This window comes from Nanorana parkeri, unplaced genomic scaffold (assembly GCF_000935625.1).
Source record: "Nanorana parkeri isolate BGI_ZX_2015 unplaced genomic scaffold, ASM93562v1 scaffold132, whole genome shotgun sequence".
Classification (NCBI taxonomy): Eukaryota; Metazoa; Chordata; class Amphibia; order Anura; family Dicroglossidae; genus Nanorana; species Nanorana parkeri.
The window spans coordinates 2,090,659-2,108,633 of NW_017306400.1; the positions used below are offsets into that span (position 1 = coordinate 2,090,659).

Genomic DNA, 17,975 nt, shown 5'->3' on the forward strand with positions numbered 1-17,975 from the left:
CCCCCCCCAACCTTGCATACATCACTACTTTTTATTTTTGAGTTACTGACAAAATGATTGCTTTTCAAACAATTCTAGGCAGTTCCTCTTCTAGTCTGAGATGTAAACGCCTACAGACTTGGTTTTCACTCTGTACGAGAACAGAAGTTCTATGTAAGATTCATCTCATCCGCATAGCTTTTATCTTTTAAACTGGTCACACATATTATAATCTGATCTTTTATATTTATCAGTGGCAATGTAGTGTGAGGGCCTGCCTGATTTGGATGTAAATACAAAGGTGGTTTACATTCAAATTGCAACATGTGTGGCCAGCATTGAAGCAGACCTCCGGGCACAAATTTTACCATGTGACCGATCACACATTCCAACCTAGTCACAAACTTTGATAGAACAGGGGCTACTACCCCCACACTGCAAGGGTTATCTGCTCATTTTTGTCTAGGTTTAAAAAAAAAAGTTACTCACCTGATTCTCAGAGCCTGCGGACTATGACACCGCTCCCTCAAGCCTGTCTCCTTCTCTGCTGCAATGATAGTATGTGACTTGGCACCCTTACATCCTATACACCGTGCATAGAATGTGGTGATATATGGGACCTTTAGACTGCTGCAGCAGAGGGGGAGAGGTCTACAGGGAACAATCTAAGAAGAAGCTGGTTTCAAGGACTGGGTGAGTATAACTTGACCTAAGACCTGCATTATACATGAAGATACCAAGAGACAGTCCATGAGCCTTAGGGGAGAAAGGTGATTGCTGATTGGCGGGGGAGCAGGGATTAGGCAAGTAAAAGTTCTCCATAGCCCTACACACAAAGGAGTATTGCAGTATAGGGCAGGGTTTTTGTTTTTTTACCTGGAGATAGGCTTTAGGGATTCTGCTAACATCTGAATGCTAGAGTAGTTGAGTGATACACTGTTGATGGAACCTCCATGACTTTTTTATTGTAGGATGCAACATTATTTGGAGAGTAATCAAAAATAAGTAGCTCCTATACTTTTCTGTTTTATAAATGTTTTCTGGCTTCAGTAATGCTTTGCCTCTCTCTTTCTCTCCCTCTCTCTGCAGGTACAAGCAACAGTGGTTGGATTTTTGGCTGCTGTTGCAGCAGTTATTTTAGGCTGGATTCCAGAGGGTAAATACCGTCTGGACCATGCAATACTGCTCTGTTCTAGTAGCGTAGCGACTGCTTTTATCGCATCACTTTTTCAAGGTAAGCAAACTGCTACTATAGAAGAGAAAAAGGCCATTCTGTGAAGATGGTCTGTTTTTTTAACTATTCATTGGATTTTGATGTTATAGAGTGCCTCAAGTGGTAAAAAAGATGTATTTAATACATGTGTTAAAAACTGATGGAAAGGAAATGTGGAGGTATTGACTTACTCCCACCAATGAATACTTATGGATCTATGCTCCTTTGCCACCTCCCACCACAGGGGTCCACCCAAAGTAAGCTCTTGTATCACATGGTGTCGTCATTTACCTGCGTGGAAGACAGTATTGCCCCCACATGTGACAGTATGTTAGCCCGGTGATTGGCCAATCAGGTCCAGGCACTATTCCCCATCCCACAAGCCCCGCTGTATTACAGCATTGGAGAGAGGGCTCTGATGGCGCAGGGAGGCAGTGAAGGACAGCGTAGCAAGGAGTATACCTTTCTGGGGAAGGTGGGCTATCAGTTGACGCTGTCACTTTGCACTGAATGGACATAAGGAAACATGGCAGCTTCGATTGCTGACCCCTCATTCAGTAAATTCCAGCTGTAATGCTAACCCTCTTGCTTTAATACTTTAAGTTGCTGACCTAGAATTGATGTATGTAAGGCTTTCCAAGCTTCCTCTATGTTTTCTGATTCATGAATAATGTAATTGTACAGCAAGCATGCTTATTATTTATTATGTTTGCATGATAAGAGGAAAAGAAGAAAAAGATACAATACATTAGTACATAGTATGCAATATATTTGGCAACCTGACATGAGATATGTTCAGGGGTCGCCATTGCTGACCTCCTTCTGAAACTAGCGTTAATACATTCTTTTTTTCTTTGACACTCCAGGTATAATTATGGTAGGAGTAATTGTTGGATCAAAGAAAACTGGGATAAACCCGGACAATGTTGCTACTCCCATTGCTGCTAGTTTTGGGGATCTCATCACCCTTGCTATATTGGCATGGATAAGCCAAGGTCTTTACAGCTGCATTGGTAAGTGTATTTACTCTTTTAACTGCTAAAGCTTCAAAATCTGTAATTGTAGTGGATGCTTGCTTGGGGCTCTTTAAGACTTTTCCATTTTGGTGCACTGCGTTAACACGTGCAATAATTTGAGTTGTACTGTGCCTTAATGTGCATTGTGTTAGTGCAGCCCATTTAGTTGAATGTGCAGACAACGCATCAAAAGGGACATGTACCTTTTTATAGCTAAAAACATGTGCGTTCCCTTGAGAATTGACTTTTAACTGTATCGCTTATAATGATCCCACATAATTGTCTCTCTTATGATGATCTTACAGAATGATCTTATATTTGATGCAGCAATATCTAATAAAAAACCTAGGAAAAAAAAAAGGCTCAATGTACTTTTAATACATTTAGGACTATTGCACTGTGATAGTACTCTTTCCCTGTTAGGTTACATTGTTTAATGTGCTTCTGTCACTAATATGCAAAACTGTGTCAGCCAATAGGATATATTCTGTTGAGTTCTCCTGACCCCTAGCTAATGGGTGAGTAATTACATACAATGTCACAGTGTTCTGGAGTTTGTCTGGGCTGTGGCCGAATTTAAGGCTGTGGGCTGACCTCACCCTGGCCTTGGCCTGGCAGGAAATAGGAATTTTCATTCTGATGTGTACATGACACGGTGAGACTGTGAGTTGATGCATGGAGCTCAAATCAGATGTCTGGAACCATCTACTGATATATCACTTTCCCATTTTAATTGTAACTCTGGCTATGCATGGACCTTTCTTCCCACTCGTACAGTGCCAGCTGGTGGGATACACGTCTACTTTAGCCACCTGCATTTATGGCCAGATTTGATAAGAATGCCTCCTTAACAGATAAAAAAAGATTGCCCAGTTCCTTTCTAAAGCCTGTTTGAGCAGATAGAAAAAATGGCATTTAAGGAAACATTCCTACCACATATTCTACAGTGTCTGCTTATTTTTAAAATTATCCTTCCTTACTTACACAGTGGTCTTTGTAGCACCATAGGTATATGATTTTGTTGAAATACTAATTACCTCTGCAGCTATTGCAGCATATATTGTCAGCTTAAAAAGTATGATCTATCAACCTGAAATGCTATAATGAGCTGCCTCTTTAGTAAATGTATTGTTCAAAGATTTGTGTATTTAGGAGTGTTGCAATTGAAAACTTTGAAGCACTTTCTGAAGATACATTTGTGCACTTGTAAAGTTGTCTACAGGTTTATTTTCAATGTTTTAAATTATATCAATTAAGTTTTTCTTTCAGTAGTACTTATGTGCTGTGCTTTTTTCTGTGCTGTTTCTACCACTAGATGGCTCCCTAGACTTAACAGATATTTATGCATGTACAGTATTACATATTGTAGATTGGTTTCTAAACATGCAATGCTTTGATGCTTATTGTCAATGTGTTTAATTGCTCTGGGTCTACAGGGACGTCATTTTTAATGAAAACAGTATTAGGTCATGCCACCTTAAAAGCTAATTCCATCTAAGTGTTTGTCATAGGTGCCAGTGATTGCTGCCTACGTTCCTGTCCATTTTAGAGTTTTTGTTAGTACCCATTGCCGCCTTTTTGTGTGTTCCATCATCTTCTGTTGTGCTATCCGTAAAAAAGATTAAAAATATCCAACAGGTATTATGGAATCCTTTCTTATGATCTTACCAGGTTTGCATATACCATAATTCAGAATAATTTAGTTGGAAAACCCATTATTAATTTTCAGAAACTCAAGTATATATGTTATTATCAAGGTTTAATGCACGCTAATATGTTGCTTTAGCTTTGATACAGATTAGGATGCAGTTTTAGTTTTCCTGTAGAGGCCATTGGGGGACTAAACTTTGGCGAAAAAAATAACATACAGATATTGGCCTCTGAAAGGAAAGTCTTGTCTACTGCTTCTGCCTTCCACACTTTGCAGCTGCCTCTAAATACGATCTATGGCCACCCTAGCAAGGAGAGGAATAAGACAGGTCAGCTCTTGCTCTAAGATATACCTGCTATACACAAAACAGGATTATATAATCCGCATGGTGCTCTTTTGTTTTTAGGGGTCGCCATTAAAAACAAGATAAAGAAAGAGGGATTACTAAGTCAGAGTGAGATCTTTATAACTTTAATCTTTTACTTGAAATGCAACAAAGCTCTTATCATTAAATAAGGATTTTCTGCTTTTTCTATTGTCTTGTATTGGGGCTAAATATCTAGACCAGGGGTAGCCAAACTCCGGCCCTCCAGCTGTGGTGAAACTACAAATCTCATGATGCATATCATGTCTGTGAGAGTCATGTCTGTGAGAATCTTGCAATGCCCCATGGGATTTGGAGTTCCACCACAGCTGGAGGGCCAGAGTTTGGCTACCCCTGATCTAGACTATAGTATCTTTGATGCACTTGGATTAGACCTTACAAGATGCCCTCACTAAAAAAACATACAGACTGACTGGAAGATGAAGTTTTGCTAGAGCTAATTCATAGACAAATAGCCATATTGTAGTTATAACTGAAAAAAATATTTCAGGTGCATAAAGAAACTCCTGCTTTATTTTTTCAATCCATGCTTAGCTTTGAACCAGCATTCCACCTTAATGTGCATTGAAAACCAAAAGCAAAAATTGAATATATTGCTGCTTACCAATTCATAAATGTGGTGGATGCAATAGCTTTATTTTTTAGGGGTGTTTCCTTTATTTTGAAAAGTCTATAAGCACATTGCACTCCTGACCGTCTAGGCTATTATGTGATGACATGCACATGTGTCAATAAAAGATGTACTCTTCAGTAATTTTGGAGTGTCCCATATTCGCATTTCCTTCATTTTCATCTTCTGCCAGTAAGTCTGTTATTTTTCATCTTCCTTTAACAGACCAAGCTGATCAACAAAGTGGCACATAGTGGGTTGAGACAAGCCATTTAACACTGACAGGGTTGCTTACAATGGTCAGCTTTTATTCATTCATGTAAAACCTTTATCATAAAGGGAAGAAAAAAAACTGTTGTAATTGCTTAAAAAGTTTTACTTGGAGTGTGACTTTAATTTATCAAGTAAATCTTCTAGTGTTCCTAAAGTTGGCCACACGCAGTTTTTTTCTTGTTCAGCCTCTAGATTTCCCCATCCAAGCCAACATGACAGCATTGGCGTACACTTGGTCAAATTTCGGCCAAGTGACAGGACTCTCCTTAAAGTTGACATTACCCTCCCCACAGGGTGGCCATGCTGCTGTCTAAGGGTGGCTCTGTTATTTCTCCATAGAATGGAGCCACCCTAAAACAGGAAGTGTGTTACTGGCTGGGTGACCAGGTAAAAAAAAAAAGGAAAAAGCCAAAGAAAATGACTGTAGCCACCACGTTTAAGGATCAGTAAGCTGCAATATATTATGTTTTTGAGGTAGATGCACTTAATTTACTTCCTGTTTTGGGTAAACTGGTAAATCTTTGAGTTTACCTTTTATGTAATGCAGGAAATGCATTCGTATGCATACCCACTGAATGTTCTTGGCTGTCTCTTATAACCTGATGTATGCATGCATAAGTGTCAGTACTCCATTATTGTACTGGTTGGTATGGCCAATTTAGATGTGATTTGGACATTTTGAATCTGATCACTACATTAAGTGAGTGAGAGGGTTCCACAACATGCTCTTCAGAAATCAGATCCTCGCACTACATATATGAGGAGCTGCATGTAATATGGATGCAACAGATTCCAGATTAGAATACAAGGAAAAATCCTTGGAATCCCCCAGGATTCTCTGGCATCTGTGGCTGGGCAAAAAAAATTCTCGACTGGTCTTTATAGCTTGCTTCTTCCATGGATGGAGTGATAGGAATAACAATGTAAACACTGTGTTCTGCAGCTGACTGCAGCAAATCAAAAACCAACTTTTTGTTGGCCTATACCAATCTTCTGGTTCCTAATCGGTTGCTATGGTTACTGCACATCCTTGATCTTTCCACTTAATTAATAATAATCTAATTTAAGCTAGCAATTGACTGGTAAGAGGAAATCCATCTAACAAATGCTAACTATTAAAGCTACCTTTATCTACATACATTTGTGGATGAGAGAGTGAAGTTTTTCAGGAGAATCCATTACGTTTGGCTTTCCTATTGATTTAGACTTTAGAAATTCTGAAACAATACTTCATAATCATCTGTGAGAACCACCCACACAGAAGATGCATAATGCAACTTTACCAGCTGTTTACATATTGATTAGCTGTGTACCACTATCCCTAATGGTATAGACAAGCTCTGCTATCTGACATGTTGTATTCCTCTAAGTGTTTTGCTTTATTGACTCTACATATGAAGCAGTTTCTTCTGCCAAAGTTTCCTGCTAAATATCTTTGGTTCAAGGTTATTCTTGGCTCTCGACCTGATAGACTGAAAATATCCAGAGAGGAGTATATGGCAGTCACTTTTTGTACTGCAGTACCAACATATTGACTGGTAATTGATTTATTATTTTCAAAGGAACAATTATCAGTAATGGGAGTGCAGTGAGGTAGCAATTGATCTTTCACTGATCGGGCTGTAGGAACAGTAAAGAAGAACTACAGGATTTTTTAAATTTAACTTTAAAATTTAAATTTTATTTGTGATTAGACCAAAAGGAGCAGTTACCGTAACTTGCAGTGTGAGCGTAGCCCCACTACAAGGGTTAACTTTTTTTCAAAATCCTGGTGTTCCTCTTTACAATATTGGTAATACTTTTCATTTGCATAACTAAATATGTATTCAAGGTGCAAGCTTTTAAAACATTTAAGGTTTAATTTATAACAGAGAGTGGATTGTGATGCATTTTGGATGCAGCTGCCAAACTGCATTTGGTGTGAACTAGCTCTAAGAGCTTGTTTCCACCAGTCCGTGCGTCTACCGCAATGTCCCGTGCCCGGAACGCAAGGGATCACATTCGAAAAGTCTCCTTGTGTTCTGGGGCATGGCAGTGCCATTCAAGTACATGGCACTGCAGACACGCCCCCTGCCCAGAGTTTGGTCGGCTGCACAGGAACGTGTGGTAATAAAATGCCCTGTATTCCAGTGCGGTGCCATCACAAAAAATCACGCATGCACTTTTTTTTTTTGCAATCACACCGTGCTGGGACACAGGGCATTCATTCTATTCCCACGTGTTCCTGTGCCGCCGATCGTACTGAGGACAGGGGCGTATCTGCAGTGCTATTGATTTGAATGGCACTGCCACACCCCCTCCCGCTCCAGAAGGCAAAGAGACTTTATGTATGCGATCCCTTGCATTCCGGGCACAGGACATTGTGGTAGACGTGGAAACTAGGGACATCATTTTAAATGCACCAAATAATAGGTCTTTTTCTACTGTTTCCTTATATTACTAAAGCAACTAAGAAACATTTTTACTGTCTTTTTTTCTGTTTTTCATGATTCCACCAAACCTCAACTGCATTGACAAATAATAATGACACCCATAAATTTCCTAAATGTAGGAATGTGAGATGAGGGAAGCTTCAACTGAAAATTAAAAGAGCCAAGCATAAAAAGTCAGCCTAACAGTGACTGCAGCTAATCAGCTGCAGTCACTGTTCGAGTATTCTGACAGCTTCGGGTGCCCACTGTCAGAATGCAGTGGAGCTTTGTCAATTCAAGCTGCTTAAGGGGAGTTGAGTGATTTTTCTTGTTCAGCCTGCTGGGCTGAGTGAGAGATATCTTTAGGTGTATGGCCACCCTTACCCTTTCCAAAGCTAGATCCCACTTTTAGATAGAGTAGGCAAGAATTAAGAATTTGTCAAGTTTTTATTATGATCTGTGCCTATCCCTCTGAGGCCCATACAAGAACTGAAGAGTGTAGGTGTTGCCTGGATATAAAGGCATAAACAGCAATAAAAAAAACTTCCTGACTGTACTAAAACATGTTTGTTTGTTTGTTACTTGCTGTCCTAAAAGAAATGTTTCATTTTTTTTGTCTTGTCTGTACACATACAAGAAATATCATTACTGCTATTTGTTCTGTGTTCTAGATTCATATTCATTTGTGTCACCGCTGGTTGGTGCTTTCTTCTTGGCTCTAACTCCAATATGGATTGTAGTAGCATCCAAACACCCGGCAACAAGAATTGTCCTGCACTCTGGCTGGGAGCCAGTCATCACTGCAATGCTTATTAGCAGGTAGGTATCTTTCCTCTGATTTTTGTAGTTCTATAAAATAAAGGTGCCATCATTTGATTCATCTTCTAAAACAAATCGTTGGCTGGTTGGATCATTAGCGCAAAGCTCCAAGCTGAACGAACCGATCGGCCTTGGAGCAGCTGATCGGTCCTGAAATGTCACTTCTATCTGACTTTGTGGAATGTGAGATCGCACTGGTGACATTTCAGGACCAAACAGCTGTTCCAGGGCAGATCGGTTCTCCTGCACATACAATCTGCAATGCTGATATGCCCCGGAACAGATGAGAAAGCGTTGGAATGCTTGACCTATTAGGGGTCACACATTCCATCGCCGAAAAACTGGGCGGGATTACGGTAAAATAGGTGACCGGTCACACATTCCAGCGCTGTAAAACTGTGCAGGATTACGTTAAAATGTGTGACCACATCACCGCTCACACATTCTAACGTAGTCGCAAACGTTGCTATAACACCTGCAGCCTAGAGATAGGAAGGCGGAGGGGGAGGCGACTGATGATGAAAGAGGGGGGGCGGTCTAGTGATGGGAGGATAGAGGGAGTGTCAGCCTGGGGAGGGGGAGGTGGCCTAGTGATGGGAGGGTGGAAGGGGAGGCCGACTGGTGATGGCAGGGTGAAAGGGGAGGCGGCCTGGTGATGGGAGGCTGGAGGGAGAATCAACCTGGATATGTGGAGGCAGCCTGGACACGGGAAGATGAAAGGGAGGCAAAAAAACCCCATAAAAACAAAGGAAACTTGCAACATTCATAAAAACTTGACACTAGCTCTAAATTCTTTAAAAAAAATACTTTTGAGATTTCTGTAGTTAAAAAGCACGGGTTTATTCATTTTGATTATTTGTAAAGACTATGCTTTCCCCATCTAGTTAAAAATGACCCTTTGGTTGGCTCCCCCACATAACCCACAGCAACTTTAAACAACCACGGTTGGCAGAGGAGGACAAAATGGGGAAGTTCTGCTTTAAAAAAAACAAGCAACCTTTTTAACTTGACATCAGATTGTACAGATTTTGCATAACAGTCATCACAACAAGCTAAGTTATGATCATGGCACACGGTGCTTTCCTCAGCAGGGTGCCTCTGTTTCATGGATGCAATTACATTGGTATGACAAATATCCATGAATATATAGAGATGAATTCATAGAAATATTTCAGAATATAGATTATCTCTCAGTAGGAAACAAATCCGTATCCTGATTTTTTTGCAGACAAACAGTCAAGATAGTTAAAATAGCACCAGCACTGACAGCAAAGGTAGTGCATATATATATAAAAATAAATTGATAAAGCGAATGTTATATGTTGTAGACGCAAGGTGCATACATCTTCAAAGGTTTTAACAGTTAAGTTAAACTGCCCATACACTGCTCTATTATTTTTTTTTTTCATTCAACCCGCGGGCTAAACAAAAAAAATAGAGCAGATTCTTCCATCAACACTGCAAGCGCATTGATCAAGGAATCCCTGCTGTGTCCTTTGTATTCTGCCAGCGGCCAGACAATACATTGAATACCCAGACAGAACAGCAGCTCATTGGCTGATCAGCTGATTGAGGGATGCCGGCCGAAAGGGTGCCGACAGCGGCACCCACTGTGTGAATTTTGGCCACTTCTTCAAGAATTGTTTGATTACATGTTTGATTGTCATTGATCCATCACTGGGGCATTATCATTAATGCATACATATAAATGCACATAGCATCAGCGGTTTACGTCAAGCCACATTTGCCAGAATGCCCAGTGTGTTTGTTAAGTTAAACAGCACTTTTATTAGATGTAAATATAGAAAAACAGCTTGCAGTAACCCAGTCAGCCAATTTAAAAATTAATTTTTTTGGAGTAAACAGACTAATGACAGCTTACTATGGCTACCTGCATAGCACTGCCCTTAGCTCTGTGGAAGGGCTGGCTGGACTAGATAGCTAGGGTGGCAGTGTGGTGAAATTGTTACCCTGCCCAGCATTTCTCTGCAGTACACTAAATACACAATTGAAATGCATATTTATGATCTGTCTTTCCTGCCAAAAGACTACTCTATGTAACTCTATTTAGCCAGTCTAGTGATCCAGACACCCCTACCAGATGACACAGGTGGATCCTGGACCTTCATTGCAGTAGCATAACTGATTGGTCCAGTACACATGTCCAGCCTATTTATTGCACATTGAGGATGCATTATTATTTTGCCCAGTTTGCTTTCTTCCTCCATCAACATGTCCCTTCTTTGACACTGAAAGCACCATGCAATGGTGTATGGCCTTGCTTACTCTCTCTGTGTGCCGTGTACTGTGCAGTGGATTAGGAGAAGTTGATTTAAAGTTGAACTCAAATACTTTATATAGATGGTGAAAAAGTGCGTACAGTAACCACAATGCAGAAGTGCTGGCATGATGTGGAGCCCTTCAGGTGAAGCCCTCTGCATTTCCTGAGCCCCTTGGATGGTAGATACTGGCTGTTGATAGGGCCTTCTTCCCGGTTTGATATGAATGCCTGCCACTTGTGGCACTAAGCCCCTGCCTTAACCTTGCTTTGTCACCTAGGCTCTGGCATTTGACGGTTTTAATAATGGGGGTCAGGATGTCAAGACAAACAATCAATATATTCCCACCACAAATTGTACCGGATTAGACCCTGAGGTGTGTGAGGGTGCTGTTGAAACTCCTGACTGTTATTAGTACAGAACATAGAGAAAATGTGAGGAGTAAACACAGCTTGTTGCACAGCCCAAAGCTTTAATTTGAGACATCATATAAAGTCAATGTTTTGGGGCCATGCAGAACCCCTTCATCAGGCATGTGATAAAAGAGTCTTGGGCAGCCCCATAACATTGCACGTTTATGTGATCTGTCACATTAAATCTTTGATTTGGCTATCCCTGCTGTAGACTTTTCAACAAGTTCCTGTGTGTGCTGGCAAAATTTTTTTATCTAGGATGCCAAGAGGTGTGGATCATAACATCGACTTTAGTAGGCCCTAGGTATTACCCAGGCCTAGACGACACAGGGAAGTCATTCAAAGGCAAGCACAGGTAACGTCAGGCTTTGGGTATTTTTTAGCCAAGCTCAGGTTCACTTGATATTAAATGAATACATGACTGAATTATTTGATATTTTGTTATATCTGTCTGAAGTTGGGCTTTAATTATTTCTGTTGACCTTGGTGGAAAGCATAAATTATCACACTACTCAGAATAAGATTCTTGCACCTAGATTTTAATGTCTGTTACTGGATTTGTATGACTTTTTTTAATCCCTTGCTATGGTCCTGATAATGGAAAATATCTGGAACATTAGCTTCCCCATCCATCCATATAGTGAAGGTTACAAGATGAAGAAAGGAGGTTATGATGAGTAACAGCTTTTCTTTTTTTTGATACAGTTCTAAGACCATAGTTATTGAATGAAATCAGTGAGTGGTACCAGCCAAATAACCCAATACCACTATAAATATTATGAGGTTCTTGACCTTTATATGACTTTAGTGTTAACCTGCTTTTCCCATATAACTTTTTTCATCAATAAAATATTTATCACACATAATTTGCCAGCTCTCTTCTGTCAGACTTTTTTTTCTTTTTGCTTTTCCTTTCCTATAGACCAAGCATATGATACGAAATGGCTTAATAGTTGCTGCAAAACATGTTTTGAAACTTTTCTACTTCCCAGTTTTATCTTGTGTGTTCCTTTTGCTGTGTGTCTTGGCTGTGCTCATCTATTAATTAAAGCCTGCAGCCACTTGCACATCCTAGAGACTGACTACAAAGAAAGTCTCACATCTTTGCTGCATAGCTTGTGACAAAGCCTCAGTGGGTCCCAGAAGAGATACTGTTACTTGAACTTATAGCATCTTAAAACAGAATCAAGATGTTAAATAAGTTATTAAGTACCTAGCACAGTCTGCCTTATTAACAAGATCCTTTTTTTTCCCCCCAGTGTTGGCGGCCTTATACTAGACACAACTGTTTCCGACCCAAACTTGGTTGGGATTGTTGTCTACACACCAGTAATAAATGGTAAGAATTATATTGTGTGTATTCCATTGCCCACATGGATAGTAAAAATAATATTGTTGTATGGGTTAATGATATACATATGCATGAAGCTGAACCTGTTTAAATATGTTCCTTCCAAGTACAGACGTTTTCAATAAGCTGCCACAGATAATTTAGAAGCCTCTCACCCACACACATAAAATAACATTTATATCACTGCTGGAGAGAGAATATTCATAAACATCAGCTTCTTGCAGCCGTACATCAATTATTAGATTGTATATGAAGAAAAGTAACTTGCTGTACCATCTCTTCCCAGGCCCAGTTAATTGGATTTTCAGTGCAGGCAAAATGCCAGAAATTGGCGATGTCTGGTGGATATGAGTGGCTTGATATGGATACACTTGTAAATCATTTTTCATGTTTTTATCGATGGCTACTTATAATTGATCTGTTGTGTTTATCAGCACACAGATGACAAATATTGTAATATATTAATCCAACCTTTTATCTGTACAATACAAAGAACCAATATACAGGCCACTCACTACACAAGTTTGCATGCAATGCATGTTCAGGAAACATCCTTCAAGAAATGTTGGCCACTTAAGAATGTTGGCCACTTTTGGATATGGGTGGCTCAATATGGTTACAATTAAAAAGAATAGTATCTGTTTGTATTGATGGCTAATAATAAGTGAGCTGTTGTGTTTATCAGCACACAGATCCCAGGTATTGTAGCATGTTAATGCAACCACCCTTTGGTACAGTACAAAGAACCAATATACAGGCCACACAATTTTGCTAGCAATGCAACACATGTTTGGGACAAATCCCTCAAGAAACTCTTATGAATGTAGGCCACTTTGCTGGTGATAATTGTTGAGTGCCAGTGGACATCATCATCTAATTTTCTTGGGAGTAATTATCAGTGGACTATTTTACTAGGGTTTCTATGTCTCGAGCTAGGGGTTGACTGCTTCCTTTTATGCTTTTCAGTAACATGGACTATAGGGCAAAATGTAAGTGTACAGAAGTTATTGTGCTTCAAGTTCTCTTCTGATCACCATCTGATTTCAGTGGTTATCTTTACTCTATGCATTTGTTTCAGGTAATGGTCAGATTAATAACACTGCAAAAATTGAATAGCATGTGGTCAGTCCATCCAAAAGTAATAATTTAGTCTATCTTTGGATTGAGATTAATGTGAAAGCGATAAGTATCATGCGTGACTTGAGGAATTGCCTTTGAGATGTAGATTATAGAGATAAGGTGTTCTTTTATGGTTTTGCTATAGGCCCCATCACACATGGTTATGGTCCTGCCCAGCATCTACCAAAAACTGAAAAGTCGCTTTCAGGTGGAGGGACTCTTTAGAGCAGGGGTCTCAATTTCAATTCACTCGGGTGCCACTCGACAAATTTTTTTCTCCCATGAGGGCCGCTTGCCAAATTTCATACTTTAATATAAAATTTCATTATACCTGGTATGGAACTACGGACACTAATATACTCCCGATAAGGCCCCATTCATATTGGTAGGTTTAGCTGCGATTAGGGATTCCTGCATCAGGAACTTGTGTTTTAGTCAAGCAGTAATCGCTAATCTGGCTTTTATAAGCGGCAGCTGTCACCCACTCAAGTTAATGATCAGGTAAAAGCAGCTGCATGTAAACGCCTGCCCACCGCATGTAATGGTATGTGATATGATTACATGCAGTTAGAAAACACTCTCCCTGGATGCACAATCGATACATCCAGGGAGAGTGATTGATTCCTAACCAAATGTAATCATATCACATATCATTACATGCGGTTTGCAGGTGTTTACATGCAGTGGCTGTCACCTGATCATTAACTTGAATGGGTGATAGCTGCCGCTTTTAAACGCCAGATTAGGCCAGATTCCTGCTGCAGGAAAATGCAAGTTCCTGACGCAGGAATCCCTAATCGCACGTGAAGGTACAGGTGTGAATGGAGCCTAATACACTACCCCCATACACATAAAAAATACTACCCTTGCACATATAAAATAATACACTCCCCCCCATACACCAATACACATTAAAAAAACTACCCATGTACATATAAAATAATACACCCCCCCCCCCCCATACACACATATATATATAACACACACACACACACACACACACACACACACACACACACACACACACACACACACACAAACACACACACACACATAAAAAATAATACAATTCCCAGTCCCCCCGCATGTAAAATAAAGAGCCCCCTCTCCTTCCTTTTTGCAGGGAGCAGGCTGTGAGGAGGCATGATCGCTGGTGATTGATTGGTAAGGTCTGCTGCAGACCTTACTAATCAACCCAAGTGCGGCACTGAAGCAGCTTTGCGGTCTAGATCTCTGTTGGAGATGCGTACGCGTACCTGATTTGTGAGCTGGCTGCGGGCCACATATACCGTGTTTCCCCGAAAGTAAGACCTACCCCGAAAATAAGACCTAGCGCTATCTTCAGGGATTTCTGTAATATAAGACCTACCCCAAAAATAAGACCTAGTTCGGTGGTAGGTCTTATATTACAGAGATCCACTAGGTCTTACTTTCGGGGTAGCTGCACATATAATAGAATTTTACATGTGAAGACCGGCCGCAGCTCCCTCCCCCCGCACGCACGCACGCACGCATGCACGCACACACACACACACACACCCACCTGTCTGCCTCGGCTGCCGCTGAAGACTACATTTCCCAGCAGTCACAGCGCAGCATAGCCAGTGGGGTCAAAGTGGACGGCATCAGAGCTGAGAGCGGACTGCTGCAGCCAGGTAAATATAAGACATCCCCCGAAAATAAGACCTAGTGTCTTTTTTCGTTGAAAAAAAAAATATAAGACAGTGTCTTCTTTTCGGGGGAAACGCGGTAGTACCGGCCCGCGGGCCGGTACTTTGAGACCACTGCTTTAGAGACCCTACATGGTAAATTTTTGCATAGTGATGGTAACAATGATATTACCACTCCCTGTTTGAATTAGGTTGGTGGCTATATATAAATAAATATAATTCTTGCTAGTGGGGGAATAGGGGAAGTGATAAACATATGCATTTTACCTTGCAGGCCTGCAGAGTTCGCTAAAATCAGCACGTTTTTGTCTGAAATAGTTGAAAAGTGTAGTTAAAATTTGTCACGTGCTAGAATTAATTTGATCAGCTGTTTAAGGTACATTTTTTCAATACATACACGTTTGTTTTTTTACTCAAAATCCTTTCTTTATGCCTTTATGCTGGCATACATCACATAAGATTATTGTTTGCAAATGAATATGTTACAGAAAATTATAAAATGGCATTTAAAGCCTGTACAATTTATCTTCTAATTAGTCTCCCCGTGTCCTATTGTGTCCTCTACAATAATAGATGACTTTCTTTATCTTTGTCTCCTTCTTTATACTGTCATACAGTGCATTCACTGTAAATGAATGTATTATCAGAAATAGTGGGAAGAGGTATTTCAAATCTTTATCATTCAACCTTGGCTGTCTTTTTATGTCAGTGTGTTAAACTAATGTGCATTTTTTATTTAGCTATGTAAAAACTTTACTTTGGAAAAAAAAAAAATATTAAGTGCATTGTTCTTATATGGCGCCCAGTTTGCAAAGGTTGCTGTGCTTAATGACAAAAAGCACAGCACTGTCAAGTTGCTGTATTTGGTAGTCTTTGTTAAACGAGAACTATGAGGTGAGTGCTTTTCACTCACCTCATAGTTCTAGCCGACCTGTGACAATGAGACTGTCACAGGTCGGCCCAGTAGATCGGGAGGTGAGCGAACATATACCGGCGTTCGCTCCCCTCTCGATCCTGTCGCGGCTCTCTGCCGTGACAGGGGAGGGGCTGGATTCCCCCCTCCCCGCTCCGATCCGCCAGCGCTGACTTGCGGAACGGATGGGGGAGGGGGCGGGTACAACTGGCTCTGCCTCTAGACAGGCAGAGCCAGCTGTCACTCACGATGTCGGGATCCGCTCCGGCTGCGGCGTCTCAGTATACCGCGAGCTGTAGCTCGCGGTATACTGAGCTTAGGGTAACGGGAGGACGCTAGTTTGTGTCCTCTCGTTACCCTAAAGAGAACTATGGGGAAAAGCCCTGACCCCATAGTTCTCCTTTAATAATCAATGACTGTGAAGTGCATATGGGTTAAACAAGCTCTCAAGGGAATAAGGATAGCAGTATCAGTATGGACCCAACCCTATAGTGTGTTTACTTTAGCAAATGCAATGTGCAGCTTATGCTCAACTAAACACTGTTGGGTAGATTTACTAAAGGCAAATAGGCTGTTTACTTTGCAAGTGAATTTACACTTAGGAGAAGTTTGCCCATAGTTTAGTGAACGAGGGAAAGCTCTGCTGCCTTCCATCACCTAATCATGTTCAAGAAAATATTCAGTTTTTTACATTTTCCTTGCACATGATTGAGTATTCTTTACAAAGTGAAGTTTCACCACATTAACTAAGCTAAGGGACACTTCCCCTGCAAAGTGCATATTCCCTTGCAAAGTGAACCGCCTTTTTTCCTTTAGTAAATCAACCCCTATGTATCATGTCAGTACTGCTCAACACTGAAAACTGCTCGTGTTTATGCTCTAACATGATCACAAAAAGGTTACAGTTTATATTCTTAAAAGAGAACTATGGGGTGAGTGTTTGTTTTTCCCCATTGTTCTCTTTAGGGTCACAGGAGGACATATACTAACCTCCTCCCATGACCCAAAGCTCAGTATATAACAGTCTCATTGTCACAGGTCGGCTCAGTAGATCGGGAGGTGAGCGAACACATACCGGCGTTCGCTCACCTCTCGATCCTGTCACAGCTCTCTGCCGTGACAGGGGAGGGGCTGGATTCCCCCCTCCCCGCTCCGATCCGCCAGCACAATTGTCGGGATCCGCTTCAGCTGCGGCGTCTCAGTATACCTGCTCGCGGTATACTGCGGCGTCTCAGTATACCGCGAGCTACAGCTCGCGGTATACTGAGCCTAGAGTGACGGGAGGACGCTAGTTTGTGTCCTCTCGTTACCCTAAGGAGAACTATGGGGAAAAGACTTAACCCCATAGTTCTCCTTTTAATGTTTTAAATCTATTAAACCACTATTGCTGTTATTGCTCAAACAAACCTGGCAATATTCTAGTTTCCTCCAATTCCTCCAAAGTTGTCACTTTTAGGCCTGGTTCGCACCTGGGCGTTTTACAGTGCATAGAGACACGCTGTAAAACACTCAGCATGTGAAAACCAATAATTGCCTATGGGCATGGTTCCCACCTGGGCATTCCTACGTGCTGAAAAATGCCCTACGCCCAAAGAAGTACAGGAGCTTCTTTGGGGCGTATTTTCCGCGCTAATCCATTAGGATACAGCCGGATAGCCCTCGTAAACACGCGTTTGTCGCGCGTTTCTTTTACCGCAAATCGCGGTAAAAACGCGCATATTTCGTATGCCCAGGTGTGAACCCAGACTTAATGTTTAGCATCACTTGCATGTAAGAATGGATAAACATAAATAAAATGGGTTTTTACAATCAATATATGTATTAAAATAAAATGATCTGGATATTTTTTTTTTTTTTTTTTTTTTTTTTTTTT

General features: G+C 40.8%; 1 protein-coding gene across 1 annotated transcript in view; it reads left to right on the forward strand.

Moving 5' to 3' along the window:
• SLC41A2 (solute carrier family 41 member 2) overlaps nucleotides 1–17,975 on the forward strand; it is a 58,155-nt gene that overhangs the window by 12,779 nt on the left and 27,401 nt on the right. The window contains exons 4-7 of the mRNA XM_018553888.1: nucleotides 1,069–1,213; nucleotides 2,059–2,205; nucleotides 8,210–8,357; nucleotides 12,309–12,388. Of these exons, the coding sequence (XP_018409390.1) occupies nucleotides 1,069–1,213; nucleotides 2,059–2,205; nucleotides 8,210–8,357; nucleotides 12,309–12,388 (520 nt within the window). The remainder of the gene's footprint in view (nucleotides 1–1,068; nucleotides 1,214–2,058; nucleotides 2,206–8,209; nucleotides 8,358–12,308; nucleotides 12,389–17,975) is intronic.